This window comes from Mytilus galloprovincialis, chromosome 13 (assembly GCF_965363235.1).
Source record: "Mytilus galloprovincialis chromosome 13, xbMytGall1.hap1.1, whole genome shotgun sequence".
NCBI lineage: Eukaryota > Metazoa > Mollusca > Bivalvia > Mytilida > Mytilidae > Mytilus > Mytilus galloprovincialis.
The window spans coordinates 891,982-910,792 of record NC_134850.1 but is presented as its reverse complement, the minus strand read 5'-3'; the positions used below and the strand labels follow the sequence as shown (position 1 = coordinate 910,792).

Sequence of the window (18,811 nt, the reverse complement as noted above, 5' to 3'; positions counted from 1 at the left end):
AGTATAGAAAACAGTAATTGTGCTTGAAAGTTATGCAAAAATCAGATGTTAGCAGTCAGTTCTATAAAACTTTAAGTGAATTCATACATCAGACTGGTAACTTCATACATACAATTTTTGGCAAATATGGCTTTGGTTAAACACTTCTAGTTCATATATTAGTTAGATTATGTTTAGATATATGGATATTTATGATATTGTTGGAACATGATTTCTAAACTGACCATTTGACGCATACATTGTGAACTTTTATTGACTAATAAGCATACAGTAAGATGTGGACTAGAGACATAGTATTGGATACTTTATATAATCTTGAATGTTGGACTGATTATCTAACTTTACATAATAAGTAGTCTGAACTGCTTTCAATTAGTTTTCAGAATAGTTTCAAACAGGTTCTAAACATTTCATTTCAGAAAACAGGGACTAAAGATACCAGAGGGTCAGTCAAACTCTTAAATCGTTAACAAACTGACAACGCCTGGCTAAAAATGAAAGATGACAAACAGACAAACAATAGAACACATTACACAACTTAAAAAAACTAAAGAATAAGCAACACGAACCCCACCAAAAACTAGGGGTGATCTGAGGTTTACCATTTGTAACTCTATGTTTAATAGCTTCCTTGTGAGCAGCAACCCTCTATCAAGAAAGTCATGATAGGAAATGCAAGCACGGGAATATCGTATCAATTGGGAGATATATACCCCGTATGCAGGTGTTGCTGTAATGTTGCTACTTAGAAATGGACAGTTCACAATTGGAAAGCTGACATCATCTCTTTTGTCGTAACGTTTTGTTTTCAACCGACCCTCATTGTCATTTTCTAGATGTAAGTCAAGACATGAGGCCGACTTAACTGTTACTGTTGTATTCTTTATCTCTATTTTGATGGATATATGTGTTCAACATAGGCACCACATTTGCAAATACTGTAAGCTGACAAAACTTAAAGTCTTGTTTTCAAATTCTTTAAAAATTAAAACAGGGGTGGGGGTATAAACAGCTATAATTGATTTGATTTGATTTGCTTTTTGGTGGTGTAACGCCACTTTCAAGCACAGCTTTTAGGCTACTTCGTGGCGGTAGGTTTTTATTGGTGGAGGAAGCCGGAGTGCCCGGAGAAAACCACCGACCTTCGATAGGAAAACTGACAATCCTAGTCAATTAAGATTGGAATCGAGTGCACCCGCACGAGCGGGGTTTGAACTCACAACCTCAGTGTTGACTGGCTAATGATTTCAGTAGTAACAACTTAGACCACTCGTCCACCGAGGCAACAGCGATAATTGGTTTTTGAGGAAGGCCCAAAGTAAAGGTTGGGGTAGTACATAGTTTTAGTATGATGTTATATTTGTTATTCTCATCGGATTTTGTCTAATGCTTAGTCCGTTTATGTGTGTGTTACATTTTAATATTGTGTCGTTGTTTTCCTCTTATATCTAATGCGTTTCCCTCAGTTTCAGTTTGTTACCCCGATTTTGTTTTTTGTCCATAGATTTACGAGTTTTGAACAGCGGTATACTACTGTTGCCTTTATTCAGTAAGAGTTTAAACTCTTAATTGTGCGGCATATTTTGTTGTTAATCGTTGAAATTTTATCGCAACTTCGGTTTTGGAGATTTTGTAAAACAAAAAATTATAATGGAAAAAGGAACGATTCCTCTTACTGCCAATTTAACAAAATGTATATAAAAATTAAATTTATGTTTTGTAGATGAATAGATGAACTATGCTATATAAAAAAATTGATATAAATTTAATTATAATAATAAAATATTATAAAATAAGAATAAGGTGCTTCCAGTAGTAGAAACATGTCTATAGATTTATGATTGGTTTAATTCAGCAGTACATTGACACTTTTGATAGTTTTAATTGTTTGTTTGCAATGTTTATCCGTAACTTATTGTTCAACTCTAAAAATATGAGGTTAATTACCCATCATAAGGCATAACTATCTTCAACTGTTTTTAAACTACCGCATTTTTTTCGGCTGTATAATAGTATGGTTTTGTTTTGTCAGACTCGTCGTCGTCGTTCTCCAAAGATATTTGATTTCCAGACAATAACTTGCGTATAAATTAGTGGATCTCCATGAAACTGTACCACAAGGTTTCATACCACAAAAGAAAGGTTGGGATTGATTTTAGGAGTTTTTGTCCGTAATGTTAAGGAAGTAGGGCCAAAAAGCGACCATAAAAACCCGAAGCTTCTGATTTCTGAACAATACCTAAAGCATTTTATTATAGTTTTTAAAATGTTTTGACAGGAAATGCAGTTTAAAAGGACACAAGCCAATATTTTCTCAAGAAGGAAACCATTAATAAAATAAAGGGCTGCGCTTTAGCGCATCGACGGGCGTATAAAGTGGCAAAAAAAGACTACAATGACAATGAGGAGCAGCAAGAAGGTAACAGGGAAAGTGAAGATGGTGAAAGTGACTCTACTGAAAGTTATGATCTAAATGAGGAAGTAGGTGATGAAAGAAAGGATTTCATTGACGACGGGCGTATAAAAACGGCAAAAAAGACTATAATGACAATGAGGAGCAACAAGAAGATAACAGGGAAAGTGAAGATGGTGAAAGTGACTCTACTTAAAGTTATGATCTAAATGAGGAAGTAGGGGATGAAAGTAAGGATTCCATTGATGATGAAGATAAAGATTTCATTGATGATGAGGAGGCCTCTTCTGAGAATGAAAATGAGGATTTTTCTGATGATGAGGGCAGTGATTACAGTGAAGAAGACACTGATGATTAAACCTAGTTCAGCTTTTCAATATTTAGCATACAAAACAAATATCATTAACATTGGCATATAACATAGAAGTCTTCAATGCAATATAAGGAAAGTGATATATGATTATGGGTTTTAGTAATTCTATGGCTGATTTCCAAATTTTATAGAAAGATATATTTTGAAAGAAGGTAATTTTCTTGTGGTATATTGCTCATAGTTAGATTCTGTTGAACACAGTAAGGAATCCATACTAAATTATACAAAGATGTATGCAAAAGTTGTTCAAATGGTGCTTAATATGGTGGATAATGATTATTACCTTTTTATTGTTTAGAATATTCACAAGATGATCATATTGATAAATGTTTAGGAGACTTGATTTCCTTATTTTTTTTCATAAAATGACACCCTTTAACATTTAAGGAATATTTAGTCACATGTTAGGATTTTCATGTTGTCACTTGTTCACTTATTATGTGCTATTGTAGACTAGTTATGTTTTATAACATTTTTTATTTCGCTCAACCCTTCCACCGAAACCGAACTCTATAAAAAAGCTGCAATGCTAAGGTATCATTTGTGATTTCAATTGCAACCAATTTTAACAAGAATAAAACATCCTATATGCAAAAACAGTATTTGAGTTTTATCCATAGCTTAGATAGTAAAAAAGTTATCATAAAATGATATATGCCTCAGGGAACAGTTAGTATCTCAGGGACTGATAATGTGCTTTCATCCTTGCAACCATTCAATAATAGTACAAACGTATGACATTCATGGAACCTATTTTTTACAAGAAATTTAATGTTTTAAATTGAACTAAAGATTTTACAAATTTTATGTTTTCATCAGATTTTATTAAGTATTATGTGTTACATCAATAAATATAAAAAATTCATAAATCCAAAACTTAAAATCTTAAATTTATAAAAATTGAAAGGGAGCTTACATCAATAGATATAAACAATTCACCAAAGTTTCATGGACATTGGTGAAAGCCTTTTTCAGTTATTGTCCGAAGTGTTAAAAATCCCCCTTTTTTTATGAATAAAGCCCCATTAATCCAAAACGTAAAATCTGAAATTTATAAAAATTGAAAGGGAGCTTACATCAATAGATATAAACAATTCACCAAAGTTTCATGGAGATTGGTGAAAGCCTTTTTGAGTTATTGTCCGAAGTGTTGAAAATCCCCCCTTTTTTATGAATAAAGCCCCATAAATCCAAAACTTAAAATCTGAAATTTAAAAAAAACGAAAGGGAGCTTACATCAATAGATATAAACAATTCACCAAAGTTTCATGGAGATTGTTGAAAGCCATTTTGAGTTATTGTCCGAAGTGTGGACGATGGACGGACAGACGGACGGACGGACAACGGTATACCATAATACGTCCCGTCTAAAAGACGGGCGTATAAAAAGTGCAAATTATCTGATCAATCAAAGAACTTGGTTTGACTTTTTAAATTTGAGAAATATGGTACGAATTAGCATACATATAAATAATTCCAGGAGGTACGAAACTGATTTTTCAAGAGCAAGAAAGCGGGATACAGAATTACTATGATTAATCTATTTGGATGGGATAAAATAACTTTAAAAAGATTGAACTCAATTGACAGTCATTTACTTATTTTTTTTTAAACCTGTTTAATTTACCTCTAATCTATGTCAAAGAGGGATAATATCATTTATTTCGATCAATCTAAATTATGGTTACTAATGTAAGAAAATTTTGTCAGTTGATGTATAAAAATGATAATGTGACCATTTTTTTTAAAGATACCGTTTAAGAAACATACCTCATTCTTCAACCATGGAGAGTATATCAAGTCAGATTGATGTGCTGTTTTATGCTGAGGACAGTAGTACTCCTGTTGACTTGACAAGGTCTCGTATATAATTGTATCTTTATAATAGTCCCCATCACTGCATTTGAAATGGAGTTTAAAAGATATTTTCACCTTATAACTCTTTCTTATTTTTTCGACTACATCTTTTACTTTATTATAGATATCGTTACACGTTTTTCCGACATCTCTCTGTTTGGAAAACGAGACAACCTGAAGAGCAATTATATCAGTCGACATTGTAACCAGCATCTTTACACAACCAGAACTATCAATGTCAAACATACAAATTCCACGGTATAAGGCAAATGATCCATTATCACTGTCCAGTTTGCTAGGGTTGTAGTTTCTGATAAACCAGGCAGATAGATGGTTAAAGAAAGAAGGTGGGAGAAAATCAAACTTTAAACAAAGCCATGAAGTCCTTTTACAGTCAGTATTTCGAATACCAACATTTCTGCATACATCTTCAAACGTCGAAGCTGGCATATTGCTTGGCATTATATACAAATCAGTATCAACTTTGACAATTATGTCAAGCTTTTCCATAAGTTGATGCAAATTCCCCTGTTGTCCTAAAAACTGACTTCCCTTTTTTGATTCAAAGAGTTTGCTTATTAACGATTTACTTATTTTACCATGATTCTTTAACAATTTATAGTCACTAAGGTGGTGAAATTTGGCTTCAATCCTATTTGAGACTAAACATCGGAAAGCATCAGCCAACCACTGAGGTTTTAAGATGATCAAATCCGGTATATTTTCAAAGAAGATAATGTTCCCAATGTTATGCTGAAATCTAAGAAACACCAACAAATCCTCTTTTTCTATTATATTGATTTCAGGATGTTTTCCCATTTCGATCATGTCTGTAAGTTTGACGAAATTTCTTCCCTGGTCTTTATTTATTTCAATCAAATACTCTAAAAGAATCCACTTCATAGGTAAAGCCTGACCCCAGTTATTCATTTTTCTTGCAGTATCAAAGATTGCAGTTCTTAACCCTTGAAATGCATTATCATGATCTTCTGTATTTGACAAATAAAACTTGTCGTGCAAATGATGATGTTTGCTATGATAACCTAATACTTTGTCTAACTGATCATCGAGTTTCTCTATTCTCTTCGGAATATATTCCTACAAAAATAAAAAATAAATGAATCAACGATTATCAAATTTGCTATTTTAGAATTACAGGCGTTTTAAACTGATCAACGTACACAGATATATGAACTGTATTTCTTATCACACATTTTTCAAATTAATATTTGGGTAAAGCTTAGAGATTATTATCAAGAATTGTTTTCTTTCAAATCAATCTTATGCAAGTAACATTAATATATATGTTTTCGCTACTTTATGCATTTTATGTTTGCCACCAGGCGTTTAACAACAATGAACCATTCTTATTATTATATGCAGATAGAATGACATTTTCTTAGCACTTCATTTGAAACCAAAATTTGCATATAAACTAGTGATAACTGCCGTATTAAAACAATATGATAGCAAACGTAAGTGCAAAGATTGTGTTTATCGAAAACAGTCTTACATTGTTCATAATCTTACTTTTAATATAATGTCCTCAACTAAAATGGTCTTCAACTTTTTGATATAAGACCTAAGGTTTGTGAACATTGACTGATCTATACAAGGAACAGGACATACAATCCAACATCCCCAGTTAATGTATTTGCCACGAAACAACAAATCATTGTCAACGATTGGACGGAAAAAGGTGTTATAACGGGAAACGAAATAATCGTATAGAATTCTTTTACAAGATCCTTACTATGTTTTTTTTTCTTATTTTATATTTCCCCCTTAATATGCTATTAACAATAATTAGAGAATATGTCCATGAGACACACATGATGCCCCCTCTTGCATATAACGTTATAAAGGGTAACAACTCAAGATCAGTAAATCTGACGCCATCCAAATTCAGACTTGATCTGTGGTTTGTTGTTATAAGCATTTTATATCAGTTTGATGATATTTGGTTCAGCAAACTCAAGTTAGAGAACGGAAACCAATTTTGGAACGTACATACATACGGACAGACGAACGTACATACTGATAAGGGTAAACCTTTATGGTCCTTCCCGGCGGGGGCATACAAATGAAGACTAGTTTTAATTCATGGTAACATTAACATTTTCAGGGGCTTTTCTTTCTGAGCAAATCATTTAATACAAATCAATTCTGGTATATTCAAACGAATGGAAAATATATTTCAAATGCCTGACTTTGTACAAGCATTTCATTGTGTAGAAAATGATGGAATAAACCTGGTTTTATATCTACCTTAACATTTCACTTGTACGAAAGTCGCATAAAATTCCATTATATTGACACCAATGTGTGAAGAAAACATACAGACCATAATCGTTAGAAATGTCAAAAATATGGGTACAGCAGTCCAAATTGTGTTATAATCTTAATCACTATAAAAACAAACACATATGTCAACAATTAAAAAATAAAATGACACATGGACAAAGCGCATTAGCAAAAATGAAAGACAAGAATGCAGAACAAAATAGTCTATAAAACACTACACAAAAAAACAAAAGATTAAGCAACATAAACATTGCGAATAACTGCGATTTTCCAGAGACAATTACTTTCTACTTTTTTGGTGTCTTGTTATTGATTTCTGTCCAGCCTTTACTAACTTATTGTTATGTTGGGTTCTTTTATCGCTGTTTCGATCTTTAGAGAATTATATCCGTATGACCATGTTTTACAAGTGAAGCCACAAGTATATGCGTATGTCACCCGTCCGGCTTCAGTTGTCTTGTATTTACATATCAAAACTGTTTTCCGTTATTGTTCTGGTATAAACCTGGTCTTTGGTTTATTCTTTTAAATTAGCTTTTGATAGTGTTTCCCTTAGGCTTTTTAAAGCTTACTAGCATGACTATGTTATATGGATCTGTTATCTTGAATTCTTTACATACCGCTCAATTAGTTTTTTTATGGGAAGCTGGAAACTGACATATCATATCTTCTTCATGTATAATTGCATCTCAATCAATACATGTAGATATAATAAGATGTGGATAGAGTGTCAATGAGTTAACTCTCCATCCTAGTCACAATTTGTAAAAAAAAAATCCATTTTATGCCCAAAGTACAGATGTTAACAAAGACAGTCTTTGACATATATCAGATAAAACTGAGAAACAAATTTCAACAACTGTTTTACCTTGTCACATTTATCCTTCCCAGTAAAAACTAATATAATAGGTGGGTCGAAGTGCTCACTCTTTGGATCGTCGGCCGTTCGATGACAATGGATAGAATCAAACCAAAAGTCAACATACTCTGAAATATTGTTTAATTTGAAGTGTAAAGAATATAAGTATAAAGTAATTTTATTATGATATTCGATGGATATTTTCATTGATAACCACAAAGCCCATACCGCATAGTCAGCTATAAAAGGCCCCGATAAGACAATGTAAAACAATTCAAACGAGAAAACTAACGGCCTTAATCATGTAAAAAAATGAACGAAAAACAAATATGTAACACATAAACAAACGATTTACTTAAGAATCCTCTAGTAGACATACCACTAAGGAGATACAATACACTTGTATTGCGTTTATTTGCAAATTAACTCACTTTACACAATTGAATGCCGATGTACCTAAACAGAAGACAATTCTGGAATATTATAACGTTACAAGTATCATAATTGAGAACTAAGATGCAAAGACTGAATCAATTTTGAATGTATAGTCTGCAAAATTCAGTCTTCCACATAATTTTGTTCATTTGACATTAATATTCGCTGATAATTAAGTTATTGTTAGACTGCCTTGACAAAACAAAATTTAAGAGATATTACATTTCAAGTATTAGAAGTTGAAGAATTATTTATTTTATTAAAACAGAGGTTTATCCTTTTACCAGACTGATATATCCTTGCCAAGTTTACTTCAAGTTAAAAAGCCTGGCAACATGTTTTTATATCGATAATTTGTTCTCGTGGAGAACATGCATACAAATAGTTGCCACTTGAAGTTAATCAACCAATTATTTACAGAACTAGCATTTTCCATTATGTTTTTTTTTAATTTTTTATAGGAAACAATTAAAACATATACACAGTAAATTAGTATACCTGTATCATATGTATTGTCTACCTACTTTATATAATTCACACATCTTCAAATATTGTTTTTCTTTTGCATTTGATTTTATTATCAAGCATACCTCCAACATCTTGGAACTCTGCAAAATACTGACTAATGCCTTGTTTACTAATATCTTCATTCATATCAGCCACCACAAGGTATACTGCGTTACTTGTCAAAAATGCTTGATGAGTGGCATAAAACTCCTTTTGTCCTGCGAAGTCCCATAATTCACATAAGGCATAAGGGATCAATGGAGTATTGGTAGCTGAGTTAGTAAACACATGTAACACCAAATCTCCAGGCATAACTAATGATAAAGACGCATTATTATCTATATTTTCTTCAATATATGCCTTTGTAAACAACTCATTATGATGCCTTATCTTTCCTTCCTTTGTCGGATATTCGTTTATGTCTGTAGTGGTAGTTGTCTCATCCAAAACATCATGTTTCAATCCCATTGAAGGTACAGTATTTTCGATTTTAGATGTATCATCTTGTGTACTGCTATCTTTTTTCTGCATTTTCCTTATTTTAGCCAAATCCATTTCTCTATCATTCCCTGTTGTAATGTTTGCTCTTTCATTTGGACTAAGTGCTCGTTTAATACGGTTCACCTTATCATCATTAGGAACTAGAAGACACAAAAAATGAATGTTTTGTATGTTCATTAAGCAATTACCCCACACAATGTATATACAACTAAGGAGATGTGGTATGATTGCAAATGATACACAAACACACCAAAGTTCAATTTCAATAGATGCAAGTAATAATGGCAACAGTACGGCCTTCAATCATTATAAAACCTCAAACCGTATTTCGACTATAAAAGGCCTCCAAAATGAATCAATTCAATTGAGAAAACAAACGGCCTAATGTATAACAAAACAATTTTCGAAAAACATGTGACAGACTAAGACAACGACAACCACTGAACTAAAAGCTCATGACTTGAGACAGGCTAATATAGAATTGAGCGGTGTTTAACATGTTCGAAGAATAATAGCATTTGTCAAGTCAAAATAATCAATACTACCTTACATTGTGTACGTATTTCAACTACTTGGATGTCTTAGAATAAACTCTAAAATTTCATGTTATGAATGCAAACTTTTACTATATTCATCTTATGTTCATAGACAAGAAGTATTATAATAATAGTCGGGCAACATTATTGTTTACTTTTAAAATAGCAATGCTACGATTTCATTTCTGGCTAAGTAAACAAGCAGTGTCCACAATAAGAAAATATTGAATGAAATTGAAGTTTCAGCAGAATTGTATGATTTACAGCAATAAGCGTGGTCAGCAATCCAAGCTTCCAAAAATATTCTCATTTGATAGATAAAATGTATCGAGCATTCTTAATGTAAATATTACGTTAATCAATAGTAATCGATTGATACTTTTTCCGTAAGTTCATGAAGTGAACACCCAATGGTATTGTTGAACTTTAAATCTAAATGTATCACCTCTAGGAGTAATTATATACCTTCCTCGATTTTCCATTTGCCATCTTCTAAGTTAATTTTGCATCTACGAACAACAATATCAACACCATCTGTACTGGTAACATCTGATATGTTTTCCTTCAATAATCTTCTCAAAAGGCATGTCTTTCCAACCGATTCCTTTCCAACTAACATAATTCTTACAAAATATCTGTTTTCTGTTTGTGTACTTTGCATCAGTTTATTGAATCTTAATATATCTTCCTCTGATAATTGATTGATGGCTTCGGGCAAAACTGAAAACAACATATATTGTTGGCGTCATGTTTTGGCAAAACACAAAGTAATCATTATACAAAAAAAGAAATGTCTTAACACAAACAAAAAAAAAGGTGCAACAATAAAATATAACAAAATCAACACATGCAAATCTACAAACATACATTGTTTTTCGTTCATTTTTTTTTACGTAAATAAGGCCGTTAGTTTTCTCGTTTGAATTGTTTTACATTGTCTTATTGGGGACTTTTATAGCTGACTATACGATTTGGGCTTTGCCCATTGTTGAAGGCCGTACGGTGACCTATAGTTGTTGACATCAATTCTCTGTATGCATCAACCAACAGCTGGCCACATAAAACAAATAATGTGATAGAAAAACTACCTCTAACATCAAAGTTAGTTGCATTATTCCTAAAAAACAGATTGAAATCTTAATCATCCCAGTCCTTATTGTCGGTGGCTAAGGAACATAAATTTCCGTAGCAACCAAGGAAAGATTTACCTCAAGATGACCAAATTTCATTAATGAACAGCTCATTTATTATGGCAGATAGCTTTTGATAGTTTACCATTAAATGAACAACAGAATATGCTTTATAAAGATATATTTATTAAAGTAAATTATATACGGTGAAATACTGTGTAGAAACTGTGGATCTTAAACAAAAAGAGTCAAATTCGACCAAGTTTGGTCCCTAAAATATTTTTTGCAGAAATATAGCCAAAACATGACTCAGGAGCATGTAATTCAGTGGTTGTTGTTTGTTTATGTGTAACATATTTGTTTTTCGTTCATTTTTTTTACCTAAATAAGGCCGTTAGTTTTCTTGTTTGAATTGCTTTACATTGTCTTATCGGGGCCTCTTATAGCTCACTATGCGGTTTGGGCTTTGCTCATTGTTGAAGGCCGTACGGTGACCTTTAGTTGTTAATGTCTGTGTCATTTTGGTCTTTTGTGGATAGTTGTCTCATTGGCAATCATACCACATCTTCTTTTTTTATATTCACTACTCTTAAAGATTAGGTCTTTAGCTAACCATTAATGAACAAATATCTCTGGGTAAACATATTTTAAATCAATCTCGGATAATTCAAATTTGGTCATATTAGGGGTGTAAACTGTTCATGTAGGCCATTTTTTTTTATATGTTTGCTATCATGCCAGACAATTTCCACATTATAACCAACTCTAACATGTTATATTTATGTTGGTGTTTGTTGAATATGTTTGTTCAAATGACTGACATATGGTTGACAATAAAATACCTTAATACAAACCTTAAAAAAGAGAAAGGGGGCGGGGGGGGGGGGGGGGGGGGGCAAGGTAGTCACATAAAAAATATTCTTTTTTTTTTTGCACAAAAAAAATAGAAATGGAGAGGCACTAAAATCAAAGAATTTTGGGATGGATGCTTCAAATTATTTTCTTTAAATAAAGAGATAAACAAAATGGGTTCATCAGTAGGTTCATTATATTTATGGAAAATTTGGGTTTTATGTTAAAAATTGGGGATTTTGAGAATCAATTTATTTTACAGGGTTTACTCTGAGTAGATAAGTAAAAACTCTTTTGAATCAAAACTGAACATATAACTTGATAATGTTTTTCTTGAACTCAATTTAAAGTAAAAGTTAGAGGACAAAATACTACATCTTTGTTGAAAAACTGTAAAATAATTTTGGAATGAAGTGTACTTTAGGCAGATGCTAATTTTAATAAGTATCAGTGGCAGTGCTACTGTTGTTTAGTATTCATACTTCAACTAACTTTTCTATGTTGTGATGTTATACTATTGTTTCAGAACTAGAGGCTCTAAAGAGCCTGTGTCGCTCACCTTGGTCTATGTGAATATTAAACCAAGGAAGCAGATGGATTCATGACAAAATTGTGTTTTGGTGATGGCAATACAAGACAAAATATTGTATTTCCTCAGACACAAACATGTACAAGAGGTCAAACCATAATAAAGTATACATATACATCGATGGTGATGTGTTTTACATCTTACTTTACTTAACATTATTGTTGCTTACAATTATCTCTATCTATAATAATGAACTTGGCCCAGTATTTTCAGTGGAAAATATCAGTAAAAATTTACAAATTTTATGAAAATTGTTCAAAATTTACTATAAAGGACAATAACTCCTTAAGGGGTCAATTGACCCTTTTGGTCATTTGACTTATTTTTAGGTCTTACTTTGCTGTACATTATTGCTGTTTACAGTTTATCTCTATCTATAATAATATTCAAGATAATAACCAAAAACAGCAAAATTATCTTAAAATTACCAAAGGGGAAATAACTCATTTTTCGAAATTACATCCATATTAGTTTGAGCATGACATTTTCAATTGCTGGAATATGTAATATGATATATTTACCGTCAGTACATCTAAAAATAGTTTTTTTATAAGAAAAGACTATTTTATCATGAAAATAGTTATAAAAATATTTATTTACAAATAGAACTTAAAAAAGGGAAATTTCAGGGTAAATTACAATGACTAGTATTCCTCTATTGGTCACTTTTTGCAACAGTTACCCAAGCATTTTTTTGCAGCATTTTGTTGACAAAACATCCATAACTTTATATTTTATAGTCCTTTATGTCAGGATTTCTGCGTTTTCGATAGATAGTTATCAAAGGTACCAGGATTATAATTTAGTACGCCAGACGCGCGTTTCGTCTTCATAAGACTCATCAGTGACGCTCATATCAAAATATTTATAAAGCCAAACTAGTACAAAGTTGAACAGCATTGAGGATCCAAAATTCCAATAAAACCAGATGTAATAAAATGAAAAAAATCGGCAAAAATGCCCTGATGTTCCAAAAACTGTTTTTATTCGAAAGATTTGTCAGTTAGCAGTTTAAATGATTGAATTCTTCTCTTATACCCATGAAAATAACATTTTTACCATAAAATACAATGTTAGCCATTTCTCCTTGCTATACTAATATATACATATGAGTTCACGTTGTTTCCATGGCAACCAGACTATACAGATTGTTTTTATTGATTTTTTTAAAAATTTGACTGTTAGTTTGGACCATTTCAACTTAAAAAAAAGTATTCGAAAAAAAATAATCTGGCCAAAATTTTTCATATTTGGTCTATTTTTACAGAGAATTGATGTTAATGTTTGTGTCATTTTGGTCTTTTGAGGATAGTTGTCTCATTGGCAATCATACCACATCTTCTTTTTTATATACAGATAGTACTGAAAATGGGTATCTCATTATTTGTCAACTTTCTCATTGCCTAACTTTTGAAGCAATCTCTTATTGTTGCTTGAGTTCTTCGTCAATCATTAGCCCTTACATACTTGTATACAATAATTCTTTGCATTTGGTTGAATAAGAATATACGTGTTGTTTTAAATACATGCATTTTTTTAAAACTCACATGAAATGCATAAAAATAACGCTTAATATCGAATCTGTGTCAAATACATATTTCCAAAGAAACTCTTTATACATTTAGTACTTTTTAAACGACCATTTGGATATTAGATTATAATCTTTTATTTGATGTCAATGCTGAAAAAAAGTTAATCTGAACTTCAAAACCCTCTGAAATCACGTAAATTGAAATGGCTTTTGTTTTTTTTAATTTTGTTGACACAAAATGCATGGCACAACAGTGAAGAAAGCAAAATGTATTCACATGTTATTTGACGAGGTAGGATTAACATTGAGAATATAAATGAGGAATGTCAAAGAGACAACAATCCGACCAATTGGCAGACAAAAACCACAAGCTACCAATGGGTCCTCAACACAGCGAGATAATCTGGAGGCGGGTTTCTGCTGGCTCCTAAACATAATGTGTACTAGTTCAGTAAAAATGCACGTCGCACTAAACTCCTTATAGGCGCAAATGGGGCAGGTTTCAACATGTTTGGTGATATCTCAACCCTCCTCCTACACCTCTAGGCAATGTAGAATAAACAAACACACAGCAAAACGCACAGTTAAACTCAGTTTTAAAGTAGTCCGAGTCCGATATCTGAATAGGTAACAAAAGGGACTAATCAAATAGGGACGAAAGATACCAAAGGGGCAGTCAAACTCATAAATCTAAAACAAACTGACAACGCCATGGCTAAACATGAAAAGGACAAACAAACAGATCACACATGACACAATATAGAAAACTAAAGAATAAACAACACAAACCCCACCAAAAAACTAGGGGTGATATCAGGTGCTCCGGAAGGATAAGCAGATCCTGCTCCACATGTGGCACCCCTCGTGTTGCGTATGTGCTAACAAATCCGGTAAATAGTCGGTAGGTCACACTCATGAAAGGGAAGGGGATTGTAGTTACGACGAAAGGAACATATCCGATGTCATCCGATGTCATTTGTGAAACGGTTATTCCATAACGGTCAACCAACTCGTGATGGCGTCCGTAATAATTACGAAGGGATGATTTCAACTTCAAAATTTGGAACTCTTTGTTTAATAGCTTCTTGGTAAGCAACAACCCTCTATCAAGAAAATCATGATAGAAAATGCAAGCACGGGAATATCGTATCAATTGGGAGATATATACCCCGTATGTAGGTGCTGCTGGAATGTTGCTACTTAGAAATGGAAAGTTCACAATTGGAAAGCTGAAATAATCTCTTTTGTCGTAAAGTTTTGTTGTCAACCGACCCTCATTGTCAATTTCTAGATCAAAGTCAAGATATGAGGCCGACTTAACTGTATCTGTAGTATCTTGTATCTCTAGCTCGATGGAATAGATGCGTTCCACATAGTCACCAAATTTTGAATTGTTTAGTGAAAGAACATCATCTATATAACGGAAAGTAGAGTTAAAGGATATTGCTAACTTCTTATCTTTCTTCCTAAGAAGTTCCTGCATGGAGTCAGCCTCGTGATAATAAAGAAACAAGTCGGCAAGTAGAGGGGCACAGTTTGTTCCCATTGGAATGCCGACAGTCTGTGGAAAAATACGTCCTCCGAACGTAACAAAAATGTAGTCAATCAAGAAATCAAGCATCTTGTTAATATCAGTTTCAGAGAATTTATTGTTTGAATCAGAGTGATCCTTTACAAAGTAGGATGTATCCCTCCCAAAGACAAGATACTTGTATCTACGTTGGCCATTCGTTTTTATGAAGTAAAGCAATACCAACTCTTTCAATTTGTCTTTTAGTTTGGAATGTGGAATACTAGTGTAAAGAGTAGAAAAGTCAAATGTTTTTATACTGTTACAAGATGAAAGAGAGTTAGACAAGTATACATAAATTAACTAAGGACTACTAGCAGTTACTGACAGGTCAGCTACAAACCTAAATTAAACTGATTAAAGATTGTGTCTTCATCATAAGATTTTTTTCTTAATAAGATTATGAGGCAAAGTGGTATATACGGTAGAAAAATAGAAATTTTGAACAGATACAAAATCACCAATATAAGAAGAATGCAATTTATCAAGTACTTCCAACTAGTTTTTGACACTCCAAAAGTAATAATTCCACTTTGGCCTTTTTTGAACAATTTATTATCAGGTTGTTCATTGTACAAAGTGTACTAGTAAGTAAAATAAACAATTTAGTGCCAATCAGATGACACACGTATTTTCTTTTTAACTTGTCAGCTTGCAAATAAAAAATTAGACCCAGTGAATGGGACTATCACAAAACAGGGTTTGATTTTATAACACATGAAAGTTTTCTTATCATGATATTCCATGCAATATTTGCCGCTTGACATTAAAAATTGCATATCCAACTAACGCTCACCTGTAATTTCAGTTTCAGGCATTTGACTTATTTGTAGATCTAACTTTGCTGAATAATTTTGTTATTTAAACTTTCTCTCTTTCTATAATAATATTAAAGATAATACATAGCCCAAAACTGTAAATATTTCCTAAACTTGAACTATTTTTGGACAGTAACCCAACAATAAGTTGTTATATTGATCTAAATATTACTTGACAGGTAGATCTAAACCTTTTTAACACTTTCAGGAATGTTGGCAATGTTTGTTGATGGATCAAAACTTTGGATACAATTAATAAACAAGATATCCTAAGAAACACTCAGTTAAAGTTTACAAGTATTTGGCCCAGTAGTTTCAGGGAAGAAGATTTTTGAAAAAATAATAGACGAACGAAAAAATGTTAAAAATAAACGTTTCAAGGGCGAACCTTCCGTAAGGAGTCTATTGACTGTTTAGATCATTTGACTTATTTGTAGATTCAACTTAGCTGAATATTTTTTTGCCATTTACACTTTCTCTCCATTTATTATAATATTAAAGATATTCACCAAAAACAATAAAATTTCATAAAAACAAAATATTTCGGGCAGTAACCATACCGTGGGTGGTACAATTTGTCTGAAAATTTCATAGCATATAGATCGTGACTTATTCATTACTATAACTCTATACCACTTTAACTCTAACTGCTATAGTTTTTGAGATAAAAACTGAATATGACTCCTGTGTTTTATATTTAGCCACGGCGGTCATGTTTGTTAGTGAGTGAAAACTTCGGATACAATTGATAAACCATGATATTTGAATAAATATTTACTTTAAAAACAAAAACTCTTCCAATTTTCAAATCTACCGACCATGCAAGGAAACACCTATAAAAGATTGAGACCCCTAAGGAACATTCAGTAAAAGTTAAGAAGAATTAGGCCCAGTAGTTTCAGAGGAGAATTGTTTTAAATGTTAGCAAACATGATGAACAAATGTGTAAAATTGTCTTTAAGGGGTCAATTGACAATTTTTGTCATTTAACTTTTTTGTAGATCTTTCTTACTGAATACTTTTTTCTGTTTACAGTTTATCTTGATCTTCAAGAATATTCAAGATGATAACCAAAAACTGCAAAAAAAATCCTTAAGATTACCAATTTACTGACAGAAACCAAATAAAGTCAACAATAGTATACCGCTGTTCAAAACTCATAAATCTATGGACAAAAAACAAAATCGGGGTGACAAAATAAAACTGAGGGAAACGCATTAAATATAAGAGGAGAACAACGACACAACATTAAAATGTAACACACACAGCAACGGACTAAGCATTAGACAAAATCTGATGAGAAAAACCAATATAACATCAAATCAAATACATGAATTTGGGATAGAAAAGTACCGTGACACGTCTTATAGTAATGTGAATTCACACTCAAACATAGGGGGGGGGGGGGGGAAACAAACGACACAACAGAAACACAACGTAAAAATGTTACACACACAGAAACAAAATATGATATAACAATGGCCATTTTCCTGACTTGGTACAGGACATTTTTAAAGAAAAAATGGTGGCTTTAACCTGGTTTTGTGGCGTGCCAAACCTCGCACGTTAATGGCATTGTTAAATATAACATTAAAATTACAAGATAATAATACGGGATGACTATACAAATACATAGGAGAACGTTTTAGGCAAAGAAACACATGAATAATAGATAACAAAAGGCAACAGCTTTAAAATTCAATATGTCAAAAACGCGACTCGTCCACACAAGACTTACCAGTGACGCCCAGATATAAAAGTTCGAAAGTCAAAAAAAGGGGGACAAAGTTGTACAGCTCTGAGGATCAAAAGCTGAAAAAGGTTGTGCCAAATAAGGCTATAGTTTTCTGCTTGTGATAAGAACATCCTTATTATATGGAACAATGTATCCTATAGCAAACAGTACATTTTATCAAATGAATATAAAAGATTTACATGATAAAACTGACGTCTAAACTGATTACAGAAAACAAAACCCGAATACATAATACATTGAAGACCAACACAATGGATTGTTTGCTTCGTCTGAAAATTTCATGACTGATAGATCATGACCTATTGACCCTTTTACCATATGTCAGATTTGCTTTAAATGCTTTCATTTTTGAGATATAAACCAAAAACTGCGTTTGACCTCCCTGTTCTATTTTTAGCCGTAACGGCCATGTTTGTCGATGGATCAAGACTTTGGATACAAGGTCTGTCCTGATAAAAGTGATGTTTTCGTAATGTACTTGTTACGACCTTTCATTTGATATACCACAAGCATACCGTCGGAACCTTTTGGCTTTTTTACACTTAATGAACCCATCCGCCTAAATTTTCGATATCGGAAGTATGATATATGTAATGTAGATTAAGTGACCTTTTATTTGATATGCGACAACGCCATGTTCTAGAAAACTTGATTTTTGCACTTAATAACCCCATACAACAAATTTTTGGATTACAGGAATTGGATATTTGAAATGAACACGTGAAAACCTTTCATTTGATACAACCTTATCTTAAAAGAAAATATATGTTTTGCACTCAG

The 18,811-nt window shown here is 32.4% G+C and overlaps 1 protein-coding gene across 1 annotated transcript in view; it reads right to left on the bottom strand.

Moving 5' to 3' along the window:
- LOC143056232 (uncharacterized) overlaps positions 1 to 18,811 on the bottom strand; it is a 52,376-nt gene that overhangs the window by 17,579 nt on the left and 15,986 nt on the right. The window contains exons 5-8 of the mRNA XM_076229314.1: positions 10,251 to 10,505; positions 8,832 to 9,389; positions 7,816 to 7,934; positions 4,557 to 5,741 (exon numbers count right to left, since the gene is read on the bottom strand). Of these exons, the coding sequence (XP_076085429.1) occupies positions 4,557 to 5,741; positions 7,816 to 7,934; positions 8,832 to 9,389; positions 10,251 to 10,505 (2,117 nt within the window). The remainder of the gene's footprint in view (positions 1 to 4,556; positions 5,742 to 7,815; positions 7,935 to 8,831; positions 9,390 to 10,250; positions 10,506 to 18,811) is intronic.